Source organism: Paralichthys olivaceus, chromosome 23 (genome assembly GCF_024713975.1).
Source record: "Paralichthys olivaceus isolate ysfri-2021 chromosome 23, ASM2471397v2, whole genome shotgun sequence".
Lineage (NCBI taxonomy): Eukaryota > Metazoa > Chordata > Actinopteri > Pleuronectiformes > Paralichthyidae > Paralichthys > Paralichthys olivaceus.
The window spans coordinates 10,855,134-10,880,648 of record NC_091115.1 but is presented as its reverse complement, the minus strand read 5'-3'; the positions used below and the strand labels follow the sequence as shown (position 1 = coordinate 10,880,648).

Below are 25,515 nucleotides of genomic sequence, written 5' to 3'. Positions count from 1 at the left end.
CTGTGGAATAACATAGTCTGCTGTTTTCTGAGCTAAGATTTGAGGACTTTTGTTTGGGGGAAACAACAAACACATCGAGGACCAAGTGACACCAGCCATGTGAGTTTAAAAGGAAAATTCTACAATTAGAACTAAGGAAAGGATGGTTCACTCAAGAACAGAGTGTCCTGCACTGAGCTTAATCTAATATTCCCTCAGGTTTCTATAACATGTGTAATGACCACAGGTCTGATTCACCTTTGACCTGCTGCTCTGCGACCATTATTAATCTCTGCTTATCATGCACTGTAAAAAAATGTATCATTCATCTGTAGCCTGTCAACCCTTGAAATGTTGTTCAGAGTAAATCAATGTAATTATTGACTACATCAATATAACTTGTTACTAGTGAAGTGGTTTACGTGTTCCAATATAAAAAATTAAGGAGTGCTCCTCCACTTCATCATTGATGTTGAAAATTTTAATTAATAATACATATACATAAAAAGCAGGGCTCAAATCAATGGTTTTTTATTCTTATGCATTAGTAATCTTGTGTATTAGTCATTTTATTTTTGCTATTTCAAATTTTTTTTTGCAGTGTTCATCCGTGGCTGTGTCACATGACCCGTTAATCTTCAGTGTATTTCCGCGTTCACGGCGGCCGAGCTGTAATGACCGAGTCTTCATGGGGGTGTGCGGGGTTTTAACTAAAGCATCGCTGCTGCTTTCAACACCCAGGTCTCCGGTGGCGGTTCCTGTCCCCGCTCTGGATGAATGAAACCCGGACAATCTGAGGGTCTTTCCTCCGCTTCTTCTCCACCGAGCCTGTCGTCGACCAGCGCGGCCGAGCTGGGGGGGAATCCGGGCAAAGGCAGCCGCGGCTCCGCGCACCGGCCGACGGACAACCCGCCGCGACGCGCCACCAACATGCTCACCCGGGTCAAGTCCGCCGTGGCCGGATTCATGGGCGGGATCGTGGCCGGGGGCAGCTCCGGCGGAGGCGGCAACCCCGGCTCCGAGCTCCCGTTGAAATTCCAGTACAAGAGACCCGAGTTCCTCGGCCTGTCCCCGGATGAGGTCGAGTGCTCGGCGGACCACATCTCCCGGCCCATCCTCATCCTGAAGGAAACCAGGAGATTACCGTGGGCCACCGGATACGCTGAGTAAGTAGCCACGGGAGCAGCTGATCCCACAGCGGCTCCTGGTTTCTCCACAGTTGAGATCAGTGTTGTGGAGGCCCAGGAGCTGTCAGCTTCTTTACCCCAGGCATGTGCACCGTCTCCGGCTTTGCACCTGTTGTGACCTGCACCCATCCCCTTGCAGCTGCACCCCCTCTGGGTTACGTGCACCCTCCCTTTGCTGTGCACCACATTGAAATCGCGTGCTTGCTTAAAAACGACGACCACAGCCACCCAGAGGATCACAGCCCTCAAGCTGGTGTTCACGTGCAAGCCAGCAGCATCTGGGTATTATGTCTTCTACTGTGCTCTATTTGTGGCTCTCTCTGTGTCAGTGTGTGATTGCATGTCACCAGCCTCCACATAAACCAGTTCAATAAGAGCCAACTTTATAATCTGGCTCTGCAGACTTCAGACTGTGCTGCTGACCAGTCTCTAGATGCAGTTTAGTGAAGAACTGGCCTCTGTTTTTGTCTGTCATTGCCTTCAGCTGTTTCATACAGTATAGCAGTAAATAATTTGTGCACAGCTGTTTAGGCTTCGCAGATAGGCTCCTCCACAAACCTGTTACAAAAAGCTGTCAGAGCTGGTTCCACAAATGCACACATTTAGTCTTGCAATTACAAAATTACAACTGTGGATAACATCCATTATCGTAATACAATAGAAGTTCTTGAGTTGTGATAAAGGCTTTGTTGAGTGTGCTCTCAAAGTGTGCACACTAAAGCTGGTAGTGTTGTGATTTAAAGAAAATATTCGTGACAAATTGTTAAATGCAAAACAGGGATGAGAAGATGAATTTAAAGAAAAAAATAAACATGAGAATAAAACAGTATTGAAACAATATGTAGCACCGATTATAAAAATGTGCAATGTTAAGTAAAGATTAAGATTAAGCGAAGACGCTGGTCTATAGAGAAGTTTCTGATTTAAGAATATACTTAAAGCTTGCTTCTGACCTTTTCTTGAAATTTTCCAGAGGGAGTCTAGTGAGAACGTGAATATCCGTATCAGTTGCTTCTGAACTTTTCCGACCAGTCCACTAGTAAAATGTCCGAGTGAGCCCGTGTGAGAATACAGCAGGAAAAAGGCGAGTTGGCATATCCATGATGTTTCTAACACGTGGCGGATGTAAAACGGAAAAAACTAAAAGAACCCAAACATCTCAGGATGAAAAAGAGTTGCCGTACACGTATAAAATGCTGACGAAGATGTCACCTTGGACCATGGATAACATTTTAGAGCTGTTGGTGATAAGGGTCGAGGCGGGTGTCGATATGCCGTAAACAAAAACATGAGATATCTGTAGTCTCCTGCATATTCTACCCAGGCAGCACTGTTAACTTGAATGTTCTGGACATTTTCCTGTTGTTATGAATGTGTCTGACCCAGATAATATCCTGTTGCGTTCTTCAAATGTGAAAGGCAAACTCCGTACCCAATATTTCAGTGGTCGTGTCCGAAAGAGGCTCATATGTGGCTGCAGCCGGAAATATTTTAACATGCTGTGCTTCTGTTAACATCATAATTAGCGTGTTTGCAGGATGTAGCCTGCATGTGGTGGCACACAGCAGTAGGGAGGTCCTGGTTTGAACTTCACCTGGGTGGAGCACCAATCAAAGTATGATCAATGTACAGTGCTGGTAAATACTGGTGGAAGGTCAGCAGTTGTGTAAGGGCACGGTGGTGGAATATGATCACAGATAGTTGGCATGAATTACTTTTCGAGAATCCCGTCTATCGTTATTTCACCACCATGTTACTTGATTTGAATGTGGTTGTGTGTCTGTTGCGTTCTTTTTGAACACATTACCTCAAAAACAGTTGATGATAAACAGATAAACCTACACCCCAGCTAATTCACACAGAACAATCTAGATTTTTCCAGCTTCCTCCCTGTCCTCTTGTCTCTAATGGATCACAAAGGACAGTTCCAAGTTAGCAATCTCTCTCTCCACTCTAATACCATTAATGTGTCTGGATGACATTTCACATTTGCACCAAAGCATAAGTAGGAAAGTGGATGAGAAGAGGATGCTACTGTAGATGTCGATACTCACTGATAATGATAATTGTTCCCATGTGTAAACCTGCCTCCTATACTTCCTAATTACAGGTGATATTTTTGTGTCTCCTCAATTCAAGCGGTGCATCACATCATCCTGCATAAAGTCCAGGTCTTTTTGCAGGATATAACGTTTTCTCTGATCCTGTACCATTTTTTTCATCATTCGAAATAGATGATCCCTTCCTCTCCTCTCTGCCCCTGGATTATTACACTCACACTGTTACTTACAGCAGGCAGGAAGTGTCTCTTTGGGACCAGTGTGGTTAATGAGTTCAGCACGTATCAGTATTTAACTGTAATTAAAGCCTCTCATGTTGTCATTACAGCAGCCGTTTGGGCTCTCGCCTCTCTCACCTCACGTGTCGTCCCTCTTCACTGCTCTCCATAGACACTAACAATAAACAGTATTGGGATAATCCTTTTAATCATCCATTCTTTCATCACTTATACTACTTGTGCTGTCGGGGGAGCCGGGGTTTGGATTTCTCTACATGTTAAATAGTTGCACATTGGACTGTAACGTGTGAGAGTTGGTGTATAAAGAGTTTGGATGATGGTGTTTTAAGTTTAATGGAACATGCACTTATGTTACTATGCTAAATATAGTAAACTATGCTATATATACAAATATTTTCGTTTCCATTTAAAAATCTCAATCCTGCAGTAGTTACCAAGTGTTACTCCAAGGCCAAGGTATGATCTTCCATTTTTCATTTTCATTCAAATCAAAAAACTGATGAGGCAGCTGACTTTGGCACGTGAGCTTTTTTATACCATTTACAGGGTTCTCATTTCTAAGAGTCGAGGAGAAACACAAAATTTGCTGCGGACATAGTAGTTTTCAACCAATGCAAATGTCGAAGCTGATGTAAATTATTTGTCTTTTCAGTGATGTGCCTTACAATCTCATTAGTGTTACCCTAATATCGAACAACATATCTGAACCCATTCATTATGAGGCTGCATTCAAATTCTCACTTTGCCGTTGTGCTTTCATATCTCTGATAATCAGGTGGTGTGCAATCCTCAGCAAAACCCTCAAAAAGACTAAATTTGTACTCTTTGCAAGACTGATGTGATTCTTCCTTTCATGTTCCAAATTTAACAGAGACAACGCTTTCAACCATTGTGCTTCACCAAATAATTCCTCTATCCTTCGGGCCAATGTCTGGCCCAGAATCTGTTGCTGAGGGTGGAGGGGAAAAAAAGAGGGAATTAGATGTCTGACAATGGAGGGAATATTAGGTTTTCTTTCCTAATGGAGGACGAAACGTAATTGTTCCAAATGAAACAAAAAATCTGGTAGGCAGGGAAAGAAAATGGCGATCGTTCTCCGTGCAAATGGTGAAATGAGGACAAATGAGGCGCAGGAGTACTCCCAGCCACAGACACACAATGGCACCAGCTGCACCTTTCATGAAAACATAATGGGATTATTAAATTAAATGCACTGTGGTTGCATGAAGGATGAGAATTGCTTTTACTGAAGTTTTATATCAAAAGTTCACCCAAATGTGTATTTTTATCATGAATGCTTGTTTGTGCCGCAGACCGTCACGTCACTGTTTGTTAACAATGGATTCAATGAAGCAGGGTCCTGGACTTCAGTGTATCACACAAGCTCAAAAGTGGTTGATGTGTCATAGTGTTTTATGGCAGTATCAACCATGAGGGCATTTGCTGTTGTAATTATGCAGTTTCAACGCATAAGGTTTGAATTGGAGCTGAGTAATCAGAGTGAAAACCAGCTCCCTGGACATAATGGCTTTTATGCTATGCATGACGAATGACAGATTATGACCAAAGCAGTGCAAGTTTTAGCTCCTTCAAGACCAGAAGACATTGTTAAAAAATTTTAAACAGTTTTTTTAATGCACATTGATTTTCCACATGGTTGTTCAAAAGAAAGTGAAACTCCTTTTTATTTATTTTCATGAGCAGCATCCCTATTATTTTCTTGACTAGTAATTTAGTCTGAATAATTTAGTCCAAAAACATGATTATATATTATTATTATGGCTGGATTAGAAAGCCAACTGTTCTCATCAGTTGATTTAAGCGATCAATTTCACATTATTATTTCTGTTAAGTTTAAAGATGGAGTTTTACCCCTGAGTGAAGGCTGTGGTTTAAACTCTTCTTTGTGTGAATGACAAACACTTGATAAACAGCAAAACATTTTACAAATCTGAGGTATGTCAATTGTGAGTGCCTTAAGAATATGCATGGAAAATATATCAACATCATAGGGTTCTACACTACAAAGGCTTTTATTATTGTGGTCTCCTCATATTTAACCATTGCACAAATAGAGGAAGACATTTTCTTCTTCACCCTCCCTTCACCTCCCCCTTCTCTGTCTTGAAACCCAGGTAGTATATCTCTACAGATGCAGTGGACAGCTACTCAAGGCTTTAAAGAGATTATTTGGCCATTGTGGGAAAAGAGAGTGCATGGCACAATGTAATGCACAACATATGCGGAAATATAAATAATTAAACATCCATTAACCAAACATTTAACCATTAACCCTTGTAAAGAATGAACAACAGCCAAATGTCTAAAATATATTAAAAGCACATATTCTGTGTCTGTTTCTTCATCCACCTGTCCTTCTCTATCTCTTTCTCTCTGATGTTAACAAGCATTTGAGGATAAGAACCAGTCACCGATGCTGCCTTGCAGAAAACATCCCACAGTCTGAGGCTATAAATAGACATGCCAATTTCTCAACTCGCACAGACATTCACAACAGCCTCCAGAGATGTCTGTTGCACTTGCCAGTCTCATCAGAACTGTCTCCACAATCTCCCTCCCTTCACCGTGTATGGGAACCGCTATTGCATTCACTATCAGTAGCTCTTGCTCTGCAGGTTTGCTGATTTGGTCAGTAAACGCTTGGTGCTGCAAAAAGGTGTTTGCTTACTAGAAAGCAGGGGAGCTTTGTGTTTATAGCCATTTTTACATGATGCAAGTAGAAACCATTTTATACAGTCTATGAGTCTGACCAATACTTCCTTATTGGCCATTAATATAGGCTAATTGAGGATAGGTATTTTGATAGACTCATTGTTGTTTTTTTAACCGATACTACAGCCAGCCACCAGGTGCGGATTAAGAGGCTTTGACTTCACTTTTAGGAGCCATCATATTGTCAATTTATATATACAGTCTATGGAAACTGCAAACAAAGTCAGACATTAACATGCCTACAGTGACAATGCTTATATGCTGAAGTTTACCTTTTTTCCATGTCCTATGATTGTGTTATCATGCTCAACACAAAGTTTAGTAGAATAGCATATTTTATCATTTTTCCCTTTTTCCCTTTTGCTAATGATCAGAATATTTTAGATAAATTGAATCTTTGAAACTTTCCAGTTATCCAATGTTCCAGTGTTTGTGATTGCGCTAAAACCCAAAAAGTAAATAGGAATTCTTACATTTTATCCCTTGAGGGGAAAAGTATGGAGAACCAACTAGGGCTGTCAGTTTAAAAAAAAAAAAAAAAAAGTTTGAACGATTTTAGCAGGACACAATTCTTTCAAAACGAATTTCAAAAAAATCTAAATAATGAAAACATGTCAGGTGAATTTTGGTGAGTGGTCCAACCCGTTTTTGAGAGGTAGGCATATGTTTCTGACTCATGACCCGAGTATGTGTAACATCCTGGCTCCAGTACCATTAAGAGTGTGTAATTTAGGCATAGCTAAAAAAAAACAACATAGCTGTTTCATATTCTGTCAGCTGTGGGGAAAACAGTCAACTTCCTTTATCATTTGTACAACATCACAAATAAAAATTGACCAAAGTGGCCGAACCGGAAGTGGAGACATCATATTATGTCAATGCCATCCACATACTTTTTGACTGTTAATTGGTGATGACATCATCTTTCTGTGGTCTGCATGCTTAAATAAGAGACGGATCCGGCTGAATAAGACCACACACACACGCACACACACACACGCACACACACACACGCACACACACGCACACACGCACACACACGCACACAAACACACGCGCACACACAGCTTTGAGCATGTGTCTCACACACGAACAAAGACCTCTAATTCACCCAGAAGTGTCTCTCACGAAGCATCCGGACTGTCCCTGCAGAGCAGTACCACAAACAAGCGCTCCCGTTTGATCTTCATCGGGAACATTAAACATACGCAGCCAGCTGCTTCACTGGGTGAACGGAGATGAACCTCGGGCTGCGGCTCTGACTAATTGTTGTGATCCTGCAGGGAGCCATAATAACCATGAAAGACCACTGCGCCGTTTCATCCGACAAAAAGCATCTGATGTCGGCTTTCATTCAACTGCTTGTTCCTCCAGACCACAGATGTCTGACTGACAAATCACAGCAATTTGTGCATCTGTTGCTTGTAGCAAAATTTTAAGTGGAACCCTCCGTGCCAAAAGTGTATATCTTATTTTTATTCAAGAGGACCTCAAACAGACAAGCTAACCTTCAAAGCCTGAAATATAACTCAACCTCATGTCCACTGTCCTTTCTCTTCTCTCACAGGGTGATTAATGCTGGTAAGAGTGCGTTAAATGAGGACCAGGCGTGCTGCACAGTGGTAGTGGCCAGAAGGAGGCCAATGAGCTACTGCCCTCCTTCAACGCCCAGCAAGACGCCCACTGCCAAGAGACGCAACTCCCTGCCCAACGGAGAGGGCCTTGGGCTCCATGTGGAGCACAAGCTGGAGGAAGTAAGTACCATCTCTGAGAGAAATGTATTTGACGTGCACTTTGACTTTTGAATTGGCCCACGTCCAATCCACTACCATGGAAGAGGCAGGATTTATGATTCATGTCATTTTTATACCTAGAGTATGATCTCAACACCACACCCAGATGATACAAAGTGATGATGAATGTCAACAAATCAAAACCCATATGAATCAATGTTGAGAGAAAACGATCTCTCTGCATTATGAGCAATTATCTCATTGATCTGGCAAAAGAAGCAGCTCTTCAGCTCATCGTAAGGACAATGTAAGTGTTGTTTAGAAATAAAAAAAGGAAAATACATAGAAGTTAAGTGGCTGATGCTGTAAGTTGAACTCATAATGTGGGTGAGTCATTTGTGAGTGGAGAGACCAGGAGAAAACATCATGACTCACTCTGTCCAACTGTGTGTAGAAACTACAGAGGTCAAACCTCCTTATCTCTTCATTCCTTTCCGTAGGGGGAGAGAGCACAAGGTTCTCTGTCGATGCTTTGTCAGGCCTGTGTCATCACACACTCTGGTACACACTCTGGACTTTAATACACTGGTATTAATTGACCTTGAATGCACATTCTTTGTCAAATAAAGTCCTGGAAGCTCAGCTGTATCATTTCAGATAGTTCTTGTCACACTGATGTTTTTTCAAGTGCTAATTCTTCCAGTGAGTTTAGTTGAAATTAGTTAACTGATGCAATGCAATTGGTCTGAAACTTCATGATTGACAGCTGAGACTGATTCATGATTGGTCAAGGGTGTCATCGTAAGGACCTCGATACAGCAGCTCAAACGCTTTTGCACAGACTCTGTCACCAAATGCACATGACAGCATGATGATGTTTATTTTTACTTGCTTCTCTGCTAATCCTCCCATCCCACCCTGTCTCCAGGACGCTGAAGGTTTGGTGTTCCACTACTGGGCCTTGTTTGATGGTCACGCTGGTTCAGGTGCAGCCGTCGTCGCCTCCCGTCTGCTGCAGCACCACATCGCCTGCCAGCTCCAGGCCGTTATCGAGGTCTTACGTAATCAGGCGTCTCCACCTCCCACCTTGCTTGGGGAAGAGCCCGATAGCAACCCCTACCTCCAGGGAAACACCCCCGGCCCTCACCGATCCCTGACCCGGGCCGCTTCACTGCGTGGGGCCGCGGGGGCGCCTGCTTCTCCGTCCAACACCCCGCCACCGCCTCGCTTCTTCACAGAGAAGAAGATCCAGCACGAGAGCCTGGTGATAGGAGCCATAGAGAACGCCTTCAAAGAGATGGTGAGAGAGGGGTAGAATGTCATGATGAATCCACTCATCCCGATCGGTCCTGAAAGATTTCACACTCACTGAAAGTCTCCCTGTTGTTATTACTTGCTTTTATGCAGAGAAATGTTGTGTGTGGTAACAGAATAGTGTTAATCATCTTCTCGCAGGGATCACTTGTCTGCCTTCAAAGATAAGGCCTGTCACCAGCATTTTACCGCTTTAATTTCCTCTGTTCTAAGCTCCACACTAAAAATATCCACCTTCAGCTATGATATTTTGAAATATCATTGCAGGACACAAACATTAGCTGCGTTTTTATGACTTGAACAAGCGCGTCATAGTGTTTAATCTGAATGTAAAATGATTCCATAGGATATTTAACAGAACAAAGGCGTTATTAATATAAGCATTCAAAATACCTGCCATGAAAAAAGTACTCCTTCTCTTTTGTGTATTTTAGTGGGTCTGGTTACATATTTCCAAAGTATTTGTTCTGTTTACTGTTAAATCAAAATAAAATAATTTAAATTATTAATAAATAAATCAATTATAAAAGCAAATAATGTTGAATCAAAAATGCCCCCCCAAAAGATCACTCTTAATGAGATAAAACATCATCATCCTTGGTTTCAAGATGAGACACATGCAAATATAGCACTATAGGTTATGATGTAGGAATAAAAATGTATCCTAAAAAATGTCTTGCTGTGTTCCTTCAGGGGCTCCGTTAATCCCATTTAGATAATCATTTACACTTAAATGCATCACATGTAAAATAAGATATTTCTGCAGTAAACATTTACATAGATACAAAGCATACTGATTCTGATGGAGCTGCACTTACTCAAATACTGATAATCTAACCTGAGAACCAGAAGCCACACATATTAAAACACACACTTTGCAGAGACGCACACAAACCACAACCTTTAGCTTCTCTGTTCACGGTTTATTTTTGACAAATTGGTATCTGGCTTCAGAGAGGCAGCTTATAAAATGATGCCTCCTGGCGAAATGCCACTCAGCCTTGCACATCACACTGTGGATTCCTGATGCTCTGTCTAGTTCAAAGGCAGCATCTCGCTTAATGTCTTAAATCTTTTGCTTTTAAATCAAATGCAATAAGAAGAAATGGCTACATTGATGCTCCAAAACAGAACAGTCTTTTATATGATTCAGTGCATTTCCTTTTCCATCTTTATAAACCAAAGTGTCTGCAAGCACTCGGGAGTCTTTGAAATCTTTTAAAGTAAGAGCTATTGACAGTTTTTTAAAATAGACATATTTACACATGGGTCATTGAAAGGGCTTGAATTTTAATATTTTATGCTAAAATATAAAGTCAAATAAGTTCTTTTGATGTATTTTTTTACTTAATGTTAGTAAATTTACTGGTGTCCTGCCATCTCTCTGCTTTAAACTTGTAAATTATTCTGTTTTGATCAACTTACATCCTTAAATTTGATGCTGATGAAGGTGTTGGACCCCTGAGTATCACCACTAGATGGCAGTGTGAAGCAGCACTCAGCATTCTAGCTGTACCCTGTGGAACCGGGACTGAAAAACTCATCTCTGTCTCTTTTATTTCCCAGGATGCCCAGATCGAGAGGGAGAAACAGGATTACAACATCACAGGAGGATGCACGGCTCTCACTGTGGTTTACCTGCTAGGAAAACTATATGTGGGGAATGCAGGTGACAGTAGGTGTGTGCTCTTGTGCTCATAAATAAGAGGCTCTGTGAACAGCGCTGGGTTAATAACACTGCAGGTAGACCCTCAGGACCCCGGGGAACATATAATGGCAGCGCATCTGCATGCTGGGGCAGAGAGAGGGGTCCCAGTAAACAGCTGCTTGTTTTTTAATGTAAGGTTGCATGTACATGACTTTCCCCACTCTCTGCATCTGTCTGCAGGGCTATCATTATAAGAAACAATGAGATCGTTCCCCTGTCAACAGAGTTCACACCAGAATCAGAGCGACAGCGACTCCAGTTCCTGGTAAGAAAAACATATGTCTATGTCTAACACAGCTCCATACATACATGACTTGTAATGTGGTGTTTTTAAACTCTGGCCCTTTTACACACGTAAAAGATCTGAGCATTTCTTCCACTACTGAGTAAGAGTGAAATAGAGCCTGACCATAGAGTGAATATAAAAATAGACGATGCAGCTCCACTTATTCCAATATCCCAGACACTGCCATCTTGTGCTAAGAAGCAAGGGGTCTGGGCAGTAGTGATCCAGAGAATGGAGCTGCGAAGGACTCGCTTGACCAATCACGATCAATCATGACGTTTCACGCTGTTTTTATAGCATGATTAAAACCAAACTGGAAAAGTGAACATTCATCAGTGTGATAGAACTACCTAAATTGACAGAAGCCATCTGTCTCCTCCGTGCACGAAAATGCAGGTTTTATGACCTATTCTGCAGCCAACCACCAGGAGGCTTTACTTTGCGGAGCCATCATGTCGTCCATCTTTATATACAGACTACTAGCCTGAACATACATGTACATATGTATTTCTCTGATATCACTATTCTAGTATGAGTCAGGCTCTAGAGTGAAGCGACAAAGGCCAAGAAAAACTCAGCGATGGCTAAATGTGCAGAAGATAAGCAGATAAAATGAAAGTCCGCGTGATCGACTCCAAGTCCATCCTTGTGTTATTCTCCAGGGCTTCATGCAGCCTCACCTGTTAGGAAATGAGTTCACGCACCTGGAATTTCCCCGGAGAGTTCAGAGGAAGGAGGTGGGCAAGAGGATGCTCTACCGAGACTTCACCATGAACGGGTGGTGAGTCCCCTCAGTCTCCCTGTGCCTCTCTAATTTTCTCTCCTTTTACACACTATTCTCACTGAGCACTTAAAAATGGCAGACCACTTCATCAGAGAACAGCCTGACTCACCACGAATTATCTCAAATTAGGATGTGAAACGAAAGCTCATTTTCTGGGATTGCAACCCAGCTGCATCCACCTTTAAATGAGACAATACTCATTTGTTTATCACGCTGGGAGCTTCTCCTCTACTGCTGCTTCGACTCTTCGGCACAGTGAGAGCTGAAGAGATGTAACAAGGGAGCAGGCTATAACCTGATTCGATATAATGATACTGCAGCAGACATGGTCCTGTATGTGCAGCGTTACGTGGCTGAGACTGGCACCATGCTGTTTAATTGTGGCTGCAGTGGAAGCCAGTAATGAGATGTTTTTTTACTGACACTCGCTCTCGCTCGCTGACACACTGAGGCACATAGTGTTCTGTGTGTGTACTGTGGTGTGTGATGTATATTTCACAATTGGGCCGCCCCCTCCAGAGCCAGCCTCTGTGCCACTGTGAGGACTACTCTTACAGTTCTCTTAGCATCGATGCAAGGAGGCAGTTTGGTGTCTTTTTTACATTTTGTCTATGTTTGAAGATTTTCATTTCTACATATACCAGAATTAACACAGTCATTTGGAGTTTTGTTTGTTTCCACCTCACCCGTCAGTTTTTTTACTTTTCTTTTAGCTCAGTTTTTGCTCCACACTAAATTTTGAGGGAACGTCGTACCAACAGCTTAGCTTGGAGAGAGATACTGTACGTAAATGCAGATGTATTCATGTTCATTACAACCTGCATGGTTTGCTGGAAAGACGTCACGTGAGAAAAGATGCGTAAACACAGACGTGGTTCATATTTTACCATCCAGATTACAACTGATAATACTAAGTGACTCAAAAGGATCAAATTCTACATTAAATCTTTTGCGTTATCAAGGAACATTTGGCAAATGTTAATTATTGGCCAGAGAGAAGCTGCTGTACAAGATACTACACATGCATAAATAAGATACTTTAATCTTATTTGACATCAAAAAAGTAGCGATGTCAGCTGTCCTTTAATGTCTCATTCTCAAATCCCCCCGGCTTGAAGGTTAACCCGGGTCACAGGCTGAGGCAGCTGCAGAATCATTTCGAGAGATTTGTAATGACTGTGCCTGTGGCCACCGTGGCTTGTTTACAAGAAGCAGCAACTGTTTAGGTGCCCTTGAGCATGACAGTGTTCGTCTGGAGCTTCTCAAGGGCTGAAGTGCTTATCAGTATTTCTCCTCAGCCCACAGTCATGTGATGCGTTTGTTCTGTCTCACCAACAGTTCTCAACCCTTAAGATGTTTAAATATAAAGCATTGAAACCTCACATTTGAGAAGGTGAAAACAGTAAACTCGAAAATGTAAACTGTGCAATTCCGTAAATGAGTATTGACGTTCCGCAGCCTCCTCTCCTTCCAGATTTGACACTGGGAAGATAAATTAGTGCAGCGTGTGACTCATCTTCGTCTCTCTTTTATGAGAGATGTAACATTTGACGAGCCAAGATGGGAGGGCGGCTGATGGATGAAGACGTCGTATTTCTACCTCTCCGGCACAAAGGCAACAAGAAAGACTGACTTGTGTTTGTGCGTGAAAAGTACACATCTCGTTTTTGAGACAGACAAATAAGCGGTGAGAGACGCAGCCTGACGAAGGGATCAAACCCCGGTCCGATATGAAGCTGTTTGAAGTATTCTCCGCTGACTGGTGACGCCAAGTCTAATTGGGCTGGTTTAAGTACATCAGCGTCAACCATGGAGTCTTGTCACTCTGACATCAAAGCTCCATTTCAAAGAGTTTTTTCAGATCCTCTGCTTCCATTTGTGCACCTCAACTTCATTTTTGTTGTCTGCTTGTGCATAGAACGACCCCCCCTCCCCCCGCTTTCTCTCTAAATGTTTCAGCAGCAAAACACTTGTTATTGCACTTCAGACTCTTTCACTGAGACTTGTGGCAAAATCAAAGTGTTGGAGATCTGCAAGAAAACTGGCAGATGCTTTGTTTCCCACTTTTAAGTGTATTAATAATCCTCCTCCATTATTATTTATTCAAGAGGAGGTGGTGTGGACTTTGAGAGATGTGGGCTGCTACCAGATGGGGAGGTTCTTACAAAGAGATGCTGTCAAGTTGCATTTTGGGAAGTGCATTTTTGGAGCTGAGCACCATACAAGGATTATAAGTCAGTATCTTAGCTCCTGCTGCACTCATTTCTTTTTAATAATGTACTCCCCCAGTTTAATGAAGTTTCAAAACTAAACTTTAACAATGGGAGACAGAACAAAGAATCTGACGCCTTTACAGAAGGACATGGTCTTAAAGCAACATACTTGTTTTATTGGTACTTGGGGGAAGCAGTACGAGCTGTAACTACAACATTGACATTTTGACAATACATCAAGTTTGTCCAACATAGTAGGTGTTGTTTACTTATTCACACCTATACTAACCATGAAACAACCAAACAACAAATGTTAGTACAATATTTAATCTTCTTTTAGCCCCGGTTTTGGTTCCCACCAACTCCACAGAGGAATATGAAGCTATGTTGCTGATTAGACTCCAGTTTGTCAGCGAGCTGCCCAATAACGTTGTCTGTTTGGTGTTTGGTGTTGGGCAGGTTGTGAACAGTAAAGCCATGTTTAATGAATCTAAAACATTGTACTGAAAGCTGGTTAGTCACTCTTCACATTACGCATGTGGTCATTTGATTTATTTAAAAAAGAAAGAAAAGTATTGACCAGTGCTTTGATTCAGTTTTCTCATCAAAAGATAAATTGCATGAATGATGATAATTGTGTTTTGAGATGAAGTAAGAGACAGAAATAAGATGAAGTAAGAGACTAAATGGCCCAGGAGTCAGACTGGTGGCAGTTGTATTACATTAGGTCGGGTGATAGAGGAATAGAAAGTGCTGACTTCGATCCCCTGGAGATCCAAAATGGCCACCATAGCCAGGGTGACACAAGAAAAGCATTTGCATTTGCTCTCTGTGTTCCTCTTTTTCTAAGAGTGCATTTGAGTGTAAGACTCATCTTTCCTATCTTTAAACACAGGGCTTACAAGACCATTGAGGATGAAGACCTCAAGTTCCCACTAATATATGGTGAAGGGAAAAAGGTAAGTGTGTGTGTGCACGTGTGTGTCCACTCCATGCCAGGCATTCAGAGGTGTAGAGAAAAACTAAATCATCAGATCTAATGTTGTCAGTCTGATACACTCACACAAACACTACATGCCTGCCAGCTATCCAGAGAGTGGGTGAACTGATGTGTAAGTGTGTGTGTCAGTGCACACCGTCACTAGAGAGAGTCGGTCCATCGGTTTCACTCCAGTAGCCATGTCTAATACACACACTACCCAGGGGATGGTGATGTCGTCTTTTCGAGACGTGAAGTTAATTCCCGCTGGTGCCGCTGGTGGGATAAATGAGAGGAAGAGATTGATACAGAAAAAAAACACAAAAACAAATTACACAAAAAGCTCCAAGTCATGTCGGTTTGTTTCATATGTTCAAACAGCTCAGTTTGATGCAAAGAGACAAATAACAAGTCTTCATCAGAACGAGAGGAACCTTTTAAATCCACACAGGAATGAAAGGGTGGAAGAAGACTGAAAAAGACGTTGATAATTAAAGGAACAGAACAGTGACATTGTTGGGTCTCAGTAACCTCTGGATACTTAACATTTCTAACAACGTCACATATCTGTTGCCTGACTGACAGACATACAACCAAGCCACCTTTAGTGCAGAGTGTAGTGTTAATCAGTTATGCAATGGAGGAAAATAAACTAAATGAGAGATCAGCCTGTTTGAGATCCTGCTGGTGGATACAATACATATCCAGCACTAATTGAAAACAGCAGAAGCTGTCTGATTCTGATTTTACTTAATTTACTCCTGATGTTATTCAACAGATGTTAGATTTTCCTTCTTGTCAAACTCAACCAGCAGCAAATTGACATCTAGGCATCTATATTTACCCACTCAATTAAAAAACTATACACCAGGAAATTAAATCTGCCCTAAAATGCAAATCTATATTTCAACACACTGTAGTCAGCTATTGTTTCCAGCTGTACCACCTACATGAGTGGGTGGGAGAGCTTATAGTCCTTGTAGACACCATGACGTCACCCATTGGTTTGTTAACTGAAGTTTTGAAGCCTTAAGTTTGGCGCCATCTTGGCACCGTGTTTTGAGGAGCAGGGGTGTGTGGATTCATACCGTGCTCTATCGTCTATTTTACTCTAAATGGAAACATAGTTTACTAAATGAACACCATGCTGTTTTGAATAAGACTTAAAACTAATAATTGGGGCTATAAACTTATTCGGAAAATATTTGCTGACATTATTAATCCAGTGAGAAGTAGGGTCAATATTACAATTTATTTCCGACCTCTGATAAATATGCTTTGTTAAAATGAAAACTCTACTTTACAGGCTCGGGTGTTGGCCACTATCGGTGTGACCCGTGGGCTCGGTGACCACGACCTCAAAGTTCACGACTCCAACATCTACATCAAGCCGTTTCTGTCCTGCTGCCCCGAGGTAAGAGCCACTGCGCTGCAGCAAATAACCTGCTGACTCACATTCACATACTGCAGATAAAAAGAATAAAAGACAAACAATGTGAAGGCGAGTTAACTTTACATGTATACATATTTAGAACTTTTTACGTGTTGGCTGATTGAGTGTCAAAGAAATCATTTTACATTCTGGAAAATTGGCTCAGATTGGTAGATTGATAGCATTCTCATGTTCATCCTAAAATACCAAACTCCTGCTTTAAGAATTCAAGACTTCAAGATTTCAAGATGCAATATTTATAAGTTATTTCCTTTTATCCTTCTCCCTTTTTTGTATTTAGGCCATTTAGGATAAAGTGACATTGTGCTCATGAGCAGTCTTTAATGTCTCGTTATCCCACTGTAAATGTAGCTGTGGCTCAGGCAGTCAAGAACACATTGACAAATGCATTATATCCGCTTCAACTGCACGTGGCCTACGTTCATTTTCTCATGCTACGCTTTCCAAACACAAGGACTTGTGGGTAAACCTGTTGGCATCTATTTCCTTAAACCTGCTAACCCTCAGACTTGGGCTGTTTCCCGCAGCTGGTACAATTATTACAGAATCCCTTCGTCTTTCCTCCATCTTATCTTTCCAGCCCCAACTCCTTACCTTGTCTGACTTCTGCCACATGAGTGTTTCTAACCCTGTCATATCTGCACCACAAGAAGCATTTTGCTGCCTCTGTCTGAACAAGGTCCTCTGCCTCAGGAGAACTCAAGCTCACCTGTCTGACTGTCTGGCTTCAAAGCGCTTTCATCTTTCGATGTAGTTCGACTTGCAGAGTTTTGCACTTTTCCTCCCAGAGCTCTCCTCTTAATCTTTAATTCATTAATGCCCGGGTTCATGCCAGGTTCACACGAAAGACCTAACGCCTCTCAACACTTTCCATGTTCGCCTCCCTGTCTCACACAAACACAATGCTCACGTCTCGTCAAAGTTTTGAAAAAGCTCTGAGTGAATGGAGACTGCGTTTAGTTAATCAGATTGTGTAGATGCTCGGTCAGCACAGATTTTAGTACAGTAAAAAAATATTTCACTTTGAGGTAATTGGCATGTTGGTATGTTAGTCAAAGCCCCACTGTGCCAGGTACCAGCCTCACAGAGCTGTTAGCATATGGCCAGGGACTCTTAGTTTTGTTTATTAGTCATTAAAGATAAACGGGGAAACATTTCAGTGGTTGATGGAGCATCAAAGTAAAACCAGTAACAACAAGGAGGCAAATTACATGATTCATTCTGTTGTTGCTGCTTTTATCTACATTCTATTAAGATGAGTATTAATGAGTATTCTTTTTATATGAAAGCGTTAATGTTTTGTGGTTATCGTGCAGGTGAAAGTGTATAACCTGACCCAGTATGAGCACGGGGCTGATGATGTGCTGGTAATGGGAACAGACGGGCTCTGGGACGTCCTCTCCAACCAGGAAGTAGCTGAGGCAGTTACGACTTTTCTAGCCAACTGTGACCCTGATGACCTGCACAGGTGGGACACTTTGTTTCCTTCTCTTTCTCCTCGCTTTTTTCTCCACTGAGAGTTTTTTTACTCAGATAAAATTGCCTGTATGTGAAAGCTGTGTCGCAGGATTTATTCAACAGGCTCAGTTTCTATTTCAAAGATAAATTACCACCTTCCTTGGCCTATTACCACTTGCTCTCAGTATCATTGAACTATTGAACTCAAATATTTTTGAGAGTCAAGTACCCTCTCATTATTTGAAGTCTAGTATTCCTACTACATCACAGACCACCATCACTGACTAGATTACCAGAGGGTGCTCAGACAGAGAGCTTAAAATAAGCCTCGGTTTCATATCAGGTAGTCATATTGCAGTATTAAGGGACTGAAGGCTTTGTTAATCGTTCCTGCTGTTGTCCAGGTACACGATGGCTGCACAGGACCTGGTGATGCGAGCCCGTGGCGTGCTGAGGGACAGAGGCTGGAGGATCACCAACGAGCGCCTGGGCTCCGGAGACGATATCTCGGTCTTCATCATACCGCTCACATACGGCAATCGTCAGCCCTGAGGAGTCCGACAGAGATGCTGCCATTCAAGGACCCTGAAGGGCTTATAGGCTCCTAAACCAACTCAGAACTGAACTAAGAATCCCCTTTCAGTTTCCGCTGTGCCGTTTGCACTTTTATTTTCCTCCTTAGACCAAATTCAGATGCGACCTGTAGATTTGTTGGTGCTTGATTTCTCAGCAAGCCACCAATTGGGCGGATCAGAGGAAGTAGTCTACACTACTTTTTCAGGTGATGTGTTTAGTGTCAGAGGATTAACTCATAATTTGAGATCAAGGATTGTAGTGAGTAAAAGCAGTTCCGTAAGATGGTTGAGGTGACTGTCCCTGAACTTCTGCAGAGATGTGAAATAGAAAATAGGTGAATCAACCGAATGAAGAATGAAGAAAAGACCTTTTTCTTTCTTTCCTTCTCTTACCTCTCTTTGAATGCTGGACAATACCTGGCTTCTCCTCTTTCTACCCTCTATTTGACTCCCCTCTTTCCTTATACTGCACAGTCAAACTTGTTTATTATAAAAAGAATACCTCCTACAGCTCCTGACTGGACGGAGCTGACAGGTCAGGTGCAGTTTCGCCACAGTGTGGCCACGAAGGATCATTTTGCTGAAGACCCACTGAACGTGTGATTGCAGCAGAAGAAGAAAGAAGATGAAGACTTGAAGTAGTCCAGCTTATAGTAGCAAGACTGATGAGGAATCTGCCTTCTTGATGGAATATAAAAACTCACTAGAGGATCTGAACCTATGATAATCAGACAGGAGAATGACATAGTTTGATCTGGTTGATGAAGTTTGATATGAAAACTGATCACTCAGAATGAAAATGTTCACTGTTCCAAGTCATTTAATCTGATGTTGATTAATGTGGATAGTTACCGAACTCCCAGCAAATAACTCAAATTTATTTCTAATTGAACGCAGGGAACAAGATTTAATACTATTAAGACTAACTTTCCAAATTGAGCCTCTAAGCAAGATAAAATTCCTAAACAGTGAAAGATTAAACTTTAGATTAAATGATTTGCCCAGCAGTGTAGTAGCACTTTAGGCCGATCCACATTACTCATCGTAGGAGCCATGATACATGTAATGATGAAGAGGCAAATATTGAAAATCATGAAACGCAATTGAAATCAAGCAGAATCAAAGTTCCACAGAGACAAAGACAGAATCGTCCTGTTGCTTCAACATGTTCTGCATGTTTCAGAAGCTTTAGAGTCAGATACAGATCGCGTTTGTCTTTAGAGGAACAGGTTTGGGAGCAATGACGTTTTGTGTTTGGATGTAGTGATTTATTGTGTGTCAGTGCATGCAGTGATATATTGTAGGCCTGGGAACATGAGCGACGGTGCAATGGTTTACGCTGCAGTTTGTTTTATATGGACTGAATTTACATTTCTGTACCGTATCCAAGAGTTAGTGGTAATGTTATTTGTTTGTTAATGTGCCGTAACCATGCATATATTTATTAGGTTGTTCGATCCTTTTGGAATATTAGCATCCCAGACATTTAGCATAATAGCTTGATGTGATTTATTGTAAAGGAAGATAATGAAATGAAACAGAAACCCTAATGGCCAGACAGGGAACCAAATAATGTTTAATTTTTTAAAAACTTTTTTTCATCTTGTTAACTGCATTTCATTAAGAAAAGCATCACGAATTAAATTTGTTCAGTTTTGTAACGGTCTTGGCCTCAGAAACTGACGTGCAAATATGAGCATTTGCCCCTTCCCTTTATTATTATTCTGTATTCATGGAGGCTGCTGTGCTCAGCCAGACTCACCGAATAAGAAGCAGGACACGAGGAGTTGTCTGGGGAAGGAGAAACTTACACTGCAGAGGATCGATAACAAGTTTTGCCGAAGTTTCTTACCGAACTGAGTTAAAAAAAAAAAAGATTGACAGCATAAACAAACCACAACGGTACGATTAAGACCTTGACTGAAAAAATAATTGCTTATGTTTTATGATTTTTTTTAACTGTAAAATTGATGTGTCGAGTTTTGGAGTAGCACTTTAGGCTCGAGTGTAAAGTGGGAATTCATTGCTGCCTTCAAATGGAAATCTTGAGCTTTTGGTTACATTTGTGAAATCGTGTGTATGGTTTGCAGGTCCATTTCCTAAACGCTGTGTTCCTATGAAGTAACCACCACTGTAAGGAAATGGTGACATGGATTCTAATTATGAAAAGATGAGGCCATTGGGAATATGAAAAATATCCTTGCTTGTAAACACGACCCCATTTGAAGGCAGCGTACGTCTCCTTGTATAAAAACAGGGAGTCCAGGTGATTGACTGAATCCAAAGACATTCATTTCAAAAATTGTGCAGTGCTAGGATGAGGAAGCCATTGTTAAAGGAGTAGTTTGAATTTTTGAGAAATACACTTGTACACCTGTAAGATTGATTCTACTTAGGTCTGCCTGGTCGCATGAAGCCACAGCTGGCAGCTAATTATCTTAGTGTAGCATAGTATAAAGACTGGACGAACTTTTCCACCATTTCCAGGCTTAATGCTAAGCTAAGTCTTCTCCGCTAACTCTCAGCCACAAAGTGTTTGCCCCAAAATGTTGAACTGTTCTTTTGAGTCTCTTGACATGTGCCATTGCATTGCATGGGCTATTTATCATCTTTAGCTTTTTTTGCAGTCGACAATTATTACATTACTACATTCCTCTTACAAGCAGCAGTCCTTTCCAATTACCTGAAATTCATATGGTGCACTTTTCCTCTTATACATTCCATGAAGAGAAATATTTTAAATATCAGTTATGTGCTTCTTGTAGCTTCTGAGTTGCTGAGTTTTCCAACTTGTTTGCTATATAACAATTTATTCATTTTTCTTTTTGCTTTAATTTACTTGTTCAAGTCAAAACTGACCCGCCGCCACATTAGCTTTGTCTTAACATGGGCTCCAGGTCGACACAAATTGAAATAGCCAGACTGTAGCTGAATGTTTTTGAACTGTACCCGTGTTAAAACAAAGCATAAATGGGGGAACCAGACTATGTGTTGAATGTTCATCCTTCTACCCGTCATTACGCCTTTTTAATCTTAGATGAATGTCAGACAATGAAGATATAATTTATTTTTCTCATCCTACTGTGCCACTCAACTGCTGCACATCAACTCAGGTTCAACTATTGTGTAGTTAAACTGGAAATGCTGTTAAAAGAGTGGTTGATAAGGATGACGGGTCCTTCGTGATGGTTTATTATAGTTCCATTACATTTGTCCATAAATAGTAGTGGATTAGTGTGTGCTTCAAAATCAGACATAAATTTTGCTTTGTCCTTTCTGCCCGACTGTAGAATTCCCCTTTTTCAAGTTGCTATGTTGTTAAAGTTTACCCACTGATTTTTTTTTCTACCTTAGATTACATTATCGGAAAATGAGAAGAACTTGGAGGTTTTTTTCTGTAGTAAATGAGAAGTTAAAGCCCAGTGGGGAACCATTTAAAGTGACCATTGTGCTAACCTCAACCTTTCTTGTTTGTGAATGTGAAATGTACATTTTGTATAAGACAAATATAACTTATGAAGTCCAAATGAAATATTTTAATGTTTCTTTGTGCAACTTTGACTTATGGGGAGAAAAATCATTGTTTATCTTTAGTTTTTCTTTTCCAGAAGTAAAAAAAAAAGACAATAAATGTTAAAGATCAATGTAAAAAGAAGAGTTGTGTGTGTCATTTAAAAAGAAAGAAATTAAGCTAGGTGCCCCCAATCAATATTTCCCCTGATCATTCTTCTCCCAGGTCAAATCATTCATCCGATCAATTCAATTCAATTTGGTCTGAATAAGAAACGAAAGAGGAGACAGAGGAGCAGAAAAAGCTGCTCTTTTTCTCGTATTCCCAGGTTTAAGGTTTTGGGAAATCAATGGCAACCAACATGGAATATTTCATTCACATTCCTGTTTACATGTTTAGGAGATTATGACATCAAGCATTTGGTAAAATGTCGAATTCACAAAATGCTGTGAAATATGATGTTTGAATCCAATTAAGATTTATACATTATTATATAATGTGACTAAATCTGCATTATTGTTATATAACTTATTCTGATCATGACCTCATTCTGGATCAGAATATGCTGTTTACATGGCGGTGTTTCATTCAGATTATTGTCTTAATGAGATTACTATTGGAATATTGGTGTCCATGTAAATTGAATAACAGTAATAATGAAACTTAAGTAGGATTTTGAATTCATACTTGTAATTAAATATTTAAGATTTACATACCGACTCTTGGACAATATCATCCACCTAGGATTGAGGCTTGAAAATAAATTGAAACAAGACCTGGAGAGAAGTAACACAAATCCATGTGATGCCATTAAAATAAGCTTTATTAAAAATGTAAAAAGCAAGAGATATTTTAGCTTTGAATGTGTTTCAAATGAGAATATCTGTCCGAGCTCACACATAATTAACACTTGATAATTGTGGAAGCATGCTACTCTCCATTCAGTTCATCCCGATCCAGTTCCATTCCTCTGTCGCAAGTCACCAGCGCCGGCAAGGCAGTAGATTGCGCAGTCATCTCCATAACGGGGGCAACGTGACAACCCGACCAACAGCACAAACTACTACCTCAGCCAGCGCCTGGTCTCTTTTATTCAGCAGCTGTTCGCCTTCTGTCGTCCTCCTGAAAGATCTTCTCACTCCAGTGTCTCAGCCTCAATCTCCATTCAGCCTGTGTCGCTGTGCGTAAAAGCGCACGGGGGGAGAGAAAGAAATGACGTGCGCGTAAAACGTGGCCGCAATAAAGCGAGACAAAAACCCCACCCTGACTGTGAAAAATAAAAAAACACCCCCTGCACCTTTCCCCACATTTCCAACACCCGTGGATCTCCTCGGTTGACCTCAGTGGAAGTGGCACATGGCAGGGAGAAGATGCCGGAGTCCTGCGTGCGTGGATAGGTTTCTGAGAAGCACAGGCGACGTTCATCCTTATTTTTTGCAACCCCAAAATGTGCCTAGTGGCATTAGGATTCAGCTAAACACAAGTGGCATTTAAAACGGAGTTTGAATAATACTATGATAAACAATGAGAGGAAAAAGGAAAACGAATTATGTACTCTGCGCATCAAAATTATCCAATTACGCATGGAAGATATCACCGCAAAGACATTATTTAACATGTGCACTCATATATAATAACGTAGGATTAAGAAATATCAGAGGGCAAAGAGTGATTGTTGAAACATTTAGTTTAAAAAGCGATTTTTTAAAAAGCCACAGTAGCTTTAAACTCACATGCTCTGATTGCGTAAAATGTAAAATCCCACATCGGCTCTTCACTCACGATTTTTCCTGATCTATTGTCTCTTCCCTCTCGCTGCGTCGCGGAAGATGGAAAATAAAAGTTGTCGGCGTCAAATCCACCAGATTTAAACCACAAACATGTGCGCAAAAGCCAGCACGGTGAGGTGAGGCGGTTTTTCTTTTCCTCCGGCTCCGGCTCCGGTCTGGTGCCGCTCGTCAGGTCGCTGTGTGTGCCTGTGTGTGTTTGGGGGGGTGTAGGCACGAGCAGAGACAGGGAAAACGCAGAGGTCCCACTCCGATGGTTTTTCCCCAAAATACCAGCAGAGGGTTGGTTGAGTTGAGGCACCGTCGGTCGGCACCCTCTGCTGGTTGCCTTCAGGAAAGAAGGAAAAACTCGAGATTCTACTAATATAGCAAAGGTCATTAAAACATATTTTAATTGTCGATAAAAAAAAAATGCATTCTAATTATTATATATGTTATGATATTATATATCATATAATTTAAATACTTGAGTGCAACTTGATAAACAGGATTATATATTTTTTTATTAATACAATATTTGTTTCATATTGTTCAGAAAAAATAAGAAAACTAAGGAAACTTGCCAATGTGCTGCATGTGTGGAGAGTACAGTTTAGAGGTGGTGATGGGGTTTGCACTTAAACCCTTTACTATGATATATGTGCACACACTTTATTTATGTTTATGAGTTTGATGGTAAAATAGTCATTTGAAGATGGGAATGAAGTAGTTTGGTTTCATGTGTATCTTAGTCCCCTGATTGTGTTGTATTGTCCTTTATTAGTATTCATATTATTGCTATAATATGTATCATCATTATTATTATACCATAATTGTTATAATAATTATTATTGTTATTACTTTACTTTTTTTTTACTCTTAAAAAAGTATCTAAAGGAATCAAAGGCAAACCCGGAAGTACCACAGCTTTCAGCACTGCACTTTCGACGTAACTTTTACATAAGGCGGAAGTGGAGGGTGTGTAATTTGTGGTTGTAAACTTGTCTTCTTGTAACATGAAATTTCATCGTTATTATTGGCACGAACGGATATTTATGAATCAAACTTTTGAAACGTGGCAGTGGAAACTCACATTTACCTGAACGCAGATTTGTTTTCGTCGTTTCACGGAATATTTTTAAAACAATGCTGCCTTCAAGGGCTGTTGGAAATATTAATTCTGTCCGACAAAGTGGTACAAGAAAGTCAAATTCATATTAACCGTAAATAGTAACTCGTGACGCCTGAATGTGACCAAGTACTGGCCATGTTAGTAACATGAATGCTATATATACACCCTCTTTGTATAAAGTCGATGATCCACACATTAGTTTTTTTTTGTTGTGCATGTGTGTTTAATTCCTACTTGAATGTTATTATCGTCCATTCGATGTAATGCTACGTGTGGAATCTGCGCTGTCGTATTCACAACACATGAAAATGGCTGAAGTAAAAGTGTTGCAAAACATTCACTGACAAAACAACATAACCAGCGTACTGGAAAGTAGCTGAATAAAGCCCGAGTGCCCCTGAACGC

The 25,515-nt window shown here is 40.9% G+C and overlaps 1 protein-coding gene across 1 annotated transcript; it reads left to right on the top strand.

The window, feature by feature from the left end:
* The first annotated feature begins 576 nt into the window (after window positions 1-576).
* Window positions 577-22,353, top strand: LOC109632913 (protein phosphatase 1H-like). Its single transcript, XM_020092460.2, has 10 exons — window positions 577-1,145; window positions 7,766-7,952; window positions 8,860-9,231; window positions 10,812-10,924; window positions 11,134-11,218; window positions 11,902-12,020; window positions 15,132-15,195; window positions 16,522-16,629; window positions 17,985-18,136; window positions 18,531-22,353. Exons 1-10 carry the CDS (start codon window positions 757-759, stop codon window positions 18,676-18,678), a joined length of 1,737 nt encoding a protein of 578 aa, XP_019948019.2. The 5' UTR covers window positions 577-756; the 3' UTR covers window positions 18,679-22,353.
* The last annotated feature ends 3,162 nt before the right edge of the window (window positions 22,354-25,515 follow it).